General features: G+C 38.0%; 1 protein-coding gene across 1 annotated transcript; it reads right to left on the bottom strand.

Moving 5' to 3' along the window:
• Window positions 1–2,448: 2,448 nt before the first annotated feature.
• On the bottom strand, window positions 2,449–4,203 carry LOC121877589 (zinc finger MYM-type protein 1-like; the record flags this gene model as incomplete). Its single annotated transcript, XM_042383384.1, has 1 exon — window positions 2,449–4,203. A coding segment is annotated over exon 1 (1,755 nt), but the record flags the coding sequence as incomplete, so codon positions are not given.
• Between the last annotated feature and the right edge of the window lie 1,084 nt (window positions 4,204–5,287).

The following is a 5,287-nucleotide window of genomic DNA, read 5'->3' as shown; positions in this document are numbered from 1 at the left end:
AAAGTCTCTCATCTAGTATAACAAAATCCCCTGATCGAGTATAGCAAAGGCCCTTGATCGAATATAACAAATGCCCCCTATCGAGTATAACAAAGTCCCCTACCGAATATAACAAAGCCCCCTGATCGATTATAACAAAGGCCACTGGTCGAGCATAAGAAAGAACCCTGGTCGAGTATAACAAATTCCCCTTGATCGAGTATAACAAAGTCCCTTATCGAGCATAACGTAAGGCCCTGAGTCGAGTATAACAAAGGCCCCCTAATCGAATATTACAAAGTCCCTAAAAACTTTTATGAATAAAGTCCCCTGATCGAGTAGCGCAACAAAGTCCCCTGGTCGAATATAACAAAGGCCCCTGATTGAGTATAACAAAGACCCTGATGGAGTATAACAAAGTCCCTTGATCGAGGAAAACAAAGCCCCTGAACGAGAATAACAAAGTCCCCTGACTGAGTATAACAAAGTCCCATATGATCGAGTATAACAAAGGCTCATCGAGAATAACATCCTGATCGAGTATAATATATCCCCTGATCGTGTGTATATAACAAAGTTCTTGGTCGAGTATAGTAATGTCCCCGATCGAATATAACAAAGCCCCCTAATCGAGTATAATAAAGTCCCTGGTCGAAAATAACAAAGTCCCCTGATCGAGAATAACAAAGTCCTCAGATCATATAACAAAGTCCCCTGGTCGCAGTATAACAAAGTCCCGCGTGATCGAAGTATGTAACAAAGGCCCTTGATTGAGTATAATAAAGGCCCCTGATCGAGTATAACAAAGTCCCACGATCGAGTACAACAAAAATCCCATGGTCGAGAATAACAAACGCCCCCGGTTGAGTATAACACATCCCAGCGATCGAGTATAACATATCCCCCCTCATCGCGGTATAACAAAGTTCCTGGTCGAGTATAGTTATGTACCCTGATCGAGTATAATAAAGAACCTCATAGAGTATGCAACAAAGTCCCCTGATCAAGTATAACAAAGTCTCTCGATCGAGTATAACAAAGTCCCCGATCGAGTATATAACAAAGGCCCTTGATCGATTATAATAAAGTCCCCTGATCGAATATAAAAGACCCCAGATCGAATAAAACAAAGTCCCCTATCGAGTATAGCAAAGGTCATTGGATCGAGTATAACAAAGGCCCTTATCGAGTATAAATAAATGCCCTTGATAGAGTATACAAAGTCCTCTGATCGAAAGTATTACAAAGCCTCATCAAGTATAACAAAGTCCCCTGATCGAATATAAAAAGTCCCTCAGATTCAGTAAAACAAAAGTCCCCTAATCGAGTATAAACAAAGTCCTTGGTGATCGAGTATAACAAAAATCCCCTGATCGATAGTAAGAAAGTCCTGTGTCGAATATAATAAATGCCCCTGGATCGAGTATAACAAAGCCCAATCATCGAAAGTATAACAAATTCCCCTGATCAAGTATAACAAAGTTCCCTCGATCGATTATGACAAAGGCCCTTGATCGAGTATAACAAAGGCCCCTGATCGAGTATAACAAAGTCCCCTGATCGAGTATAACAAAGTCCCTCCTTATCGAGTATAACAAAGTCCCTGGTCGAAGTATAACAAATTTCTGATCGAGTATAAGTAAAGCAAAAAATCCCTTGGTCGAGTATAACAAATTCTGGATCGAAAATACATGACAAAAGTCCCTGGTTGAGAGTATAACAAAGGCCCATGATTGAGTATAAAAAGGCCTCATCGACTATAACAAAGACCCTCATCGAGCTGCCCAACAAAGTCCTCTCTGATCGAGTATGACAAAGGCCCTTGATCGAGTATAACAAAGGCCCTTAATCGAGTATAATGGAAGTCCCCTGATCGAGTATAACAAAGTCCCTCTTTATCGAGTATAACAAAGTCCCCTGGTCGAGTATAACAAATTCCCTTGATCGAGTATAACAAAAGTCCCCTGGTCGAGTATAACCACAAGCTAGGCCGGTGCTAGGAATTGCGGGGCCCAATTAGAAAATTGATAGTGGGGCCCTCTACTCTACAAAGTCGAAGATTGATGTTTTATATTTCGTGTAGTATGCCCGCCTTAGCCAAAAAGCATTAATTACTTGATATACTAAAAGTTTAAAAACAGTATAAAAGTTTTGATTTTTTATTACAAGTTAAGACAATTACAGACAAACTGTTTATGCACGGACCTTTTAGAAACACACTTTTCTGGCTTTTTTATTTGCAAAATCTTTCAAAATCATTTTAAAGTCAAGGGTTTTGGTAATGTCACTTTCTATAGATAGCATCGCCAAATTGTTTAGTCTTTCTTGTGAAATTGTTGACCGTAAGTATGTTTTAATCAGTTTTAGTTTAGAAAAACTTCTCTCACCCGATGCGACTGTTACGGGCATTGTTAAGTAAATTCTCAAAGCAACAAAAACATTAGGAAATGCAGTGAATCGATTGTTTACTACCAGGTATTCAAACAGGGCTTGGGGCTTGGCGACACTGGTGGGCAGAAAAGTTTTCAGAGCTTCAAGTTCTTCAGCCAACAGATAACCATCTACATCTTTACTTGTTACAGTGCCTACCTCTACATCAGTGTTCTGTTTTAGTTTGGTGTCAATTAAAGCTGCTTCAAGGTCTACTGTGTGTTTCCTTATTTCTGCCTTTTGTAAGCCCTGAAAGTTATTTAAAAATCCAAATAATTTTATATGGCTTTTAAGCTGCATAAATCTAGATTCTAGAGATTGAATAGCTTTGTCTAGCACTAAGGTAAAGCACTGAACTCTATATGCTTCTTTTGGATCATCGAAAGCTTGATCTTTTGCCTCATATGAAAACATTCTCTTCCTTCTTTGTAGTCGTTTATCTTGAAATTTCCTAAATTCTAGTGGTAATTCAACAGCTTCAGCCAAATCATTTGCGCCTATTAGGACATCATTAAAACCACTCTCTCTATATTTTCTTAGCCATGATAATAGTTTTTCAAATGACTCCATGCCTTCATCAATGTCCTTTGTTTTACCTTGTAGTTCCTTGCTAACATAGTTAACTTTAAAAAGTAAATCATGCCAAAATATCAAAGAAACTAAAAATTTATAGTCTTTTAGCTGGTTTGCTAAACCTTCTGTCTCTGCTTTTACCTTGGGCTCATCTGTTATCTCTGATGTTTCCACAAGTGCATCATATACTTCTCCAACCTGATAACGAATAGCTTTAACACTATCAATCCGACACTCCCACCTTGTGTCGCTCAAGGGTTTCACTGATAACCCAGGTACATGTTTCTTAAAAACTGCCCACCTCTTTGTTGATGCTGAGAACATTATGTAGATCCTTTGCAAGATCCCAAAAAATGTTATAGCATCTGGACAGCACTTGGCTACATCTCCTAGTAACAGGTTATAATTGTGACATGCGCAGGGTACAAAGAAGGCTCTTGGATTATCCTGCAACAGCCGTGCTTGTACTCCCGATGTGTGACCTTTCATATTGCTACCGTTGTCATAACCTTGGCCTCGAATGTCTTTCACATCCAATTTTAATTCCTCTAGTGTGTTTAATAATGTTTTATATAAATTTTCTCCTGTGCTACTTTCAACCTGCATAAACTGTATGAAATGTTCATAAACACCTGAAGGAGCCAAGTTGCCATCAGAAACATACCTGATCGTTAGAGACATTTGCTCCTGGTGGCTCAAGTCAGGTGTGCAGTCTAAAATTATGGCATAGTACTTAGCTGCTTTTACGCGATTCAGTATCTCATTCAAAACAGCTGTAGCCATAATGTCTAGTAGTTCATTCTGAGTATCTTTTCCTAAATAGTGATTATGAATTTCGTTGGCCTTGACTTTACGTAAATGTTCTTCAAGAACAGAGTCAAACTTTGCAAACAGCTCCACTAAACCTAAAAAGTTTCCATTGTGTACACTCTCATTACCAACTTTTTCTTCTGTCCCTCTTAACGCTAGATTTCTCTCAGCAAGAAACTGCACTATTGCCACTAGCCTTTTGAATACTTGCTGCCAGTACTTTGCATGTTTATTAATAGTTAGTTCACGTTCTTTGTGAATAGTCTGTCCACTATAATGTCTTTGGTATAACTCCCAGAATTGCCATGTGGCTTCCAAATGGTTTTTAGAATTTTCATGCTCATACAACCTTGTATGAAGATTAGACCAGTTGTTGAATCCACTTGGTGATAATGCACTGGTTTTGTTCATACTAAAAAGCTTACAATAAAAGCAATAAATTCTATCAGCAGACTGAGAATAAATAATCCAAGGTCTATCAACTTACTCCCCATTTGGAAGTTTTCTCTTACAGTGAAACTTAGAAAAACACAATCCCTTTTCATTTCGTGGAAACTTGTTCACTGGAATATCAGGAGGCCCTTTCATTGTTAAATAATCTCTTATATTTCTATTTATATTCGATGGCCAACTTGCCGGGTCATCATTAATGTTAATTACAACTGTACTTGTGGATGATCCATCACTGTTTGATGTTTGGGCTTGGCCTTCTGACTCTTCTTTAGCTATAAGTGGACTTCTCACTTTGGCACTGTCTTCTGTTGTATTAAGATCGTCTTCAGTTTGATTCAACTGTGTCTGTGTGTCAACTTGAACTTTTTCAAACTGAATATCAATTTCTTCATTGTATTCATCAACTGTAATTGGACTAATGGCTGTATTGTCATTTTCTGAATCGTTTTTGTCTTCTTCATCTTCAATACATGGGCGTTTCAAAGGTGGAGTGACAAGAAATTTTTTGATAGCACCTCGATGTTTTTCATTTTCAAGCACCTTTGCCTTTGCCAGTGCTCGCTTCTGGTTGCCATTTAAATACTTACGCCCTCTGCCTCTATCTCTGCTTGTGCTTGCCATGATGAAAGGGCTTTTTATATTATCTTTTCAGAAATGACATATAATAAACTGAAATGAAAAAACGAACAAAATTATTCACAATGAGAAGTCCCTGGCACTTAAAAAATAAGTATGTGCATATATGAATGCTATAATTAAAACAAAAAATCGAAACACTGATCCTATAAAATAAAAACCACACAATGTTTATCACCACTTCACCGGACAAAAAAAGCATTAACCGGACATATAACACTTTGGCATGGATAGCACACCGCTACGTACGCAAAGATTCGGTTACCTACATAGAGCTATAGTATGTGCTTGCATGTGCTCAGAATCACAAGTCATTTTCTGATTCATCATCGCTATTGTCGCTATCAATCATGTACTCAGGATCAACAATTATCATCACTGTCCAGCACAAAAATTATAAACAAAC

This window comes from Homarus americanus, unplaced genomic scaffold (genome assembly GCF_018991925.1).
Source record: "Homarus americanus isolate GMGI-L3 unplaced genomic scaffold, GMGI_Hamer_2.0 scaffold57897, whole genome shotgun sequence".
Taxonomy (NCBI): domain Eukaryota; kingdom Metazoa; phylum Arthropoda; class Malacostraca; order Decapoda; family Nephropidae; genus Homarus; species Homarus americanus.
Note: the sequence above shows the minus strand (reverse complement) of the source record. Positions and strands in the feature narration are given on the sequence as shown.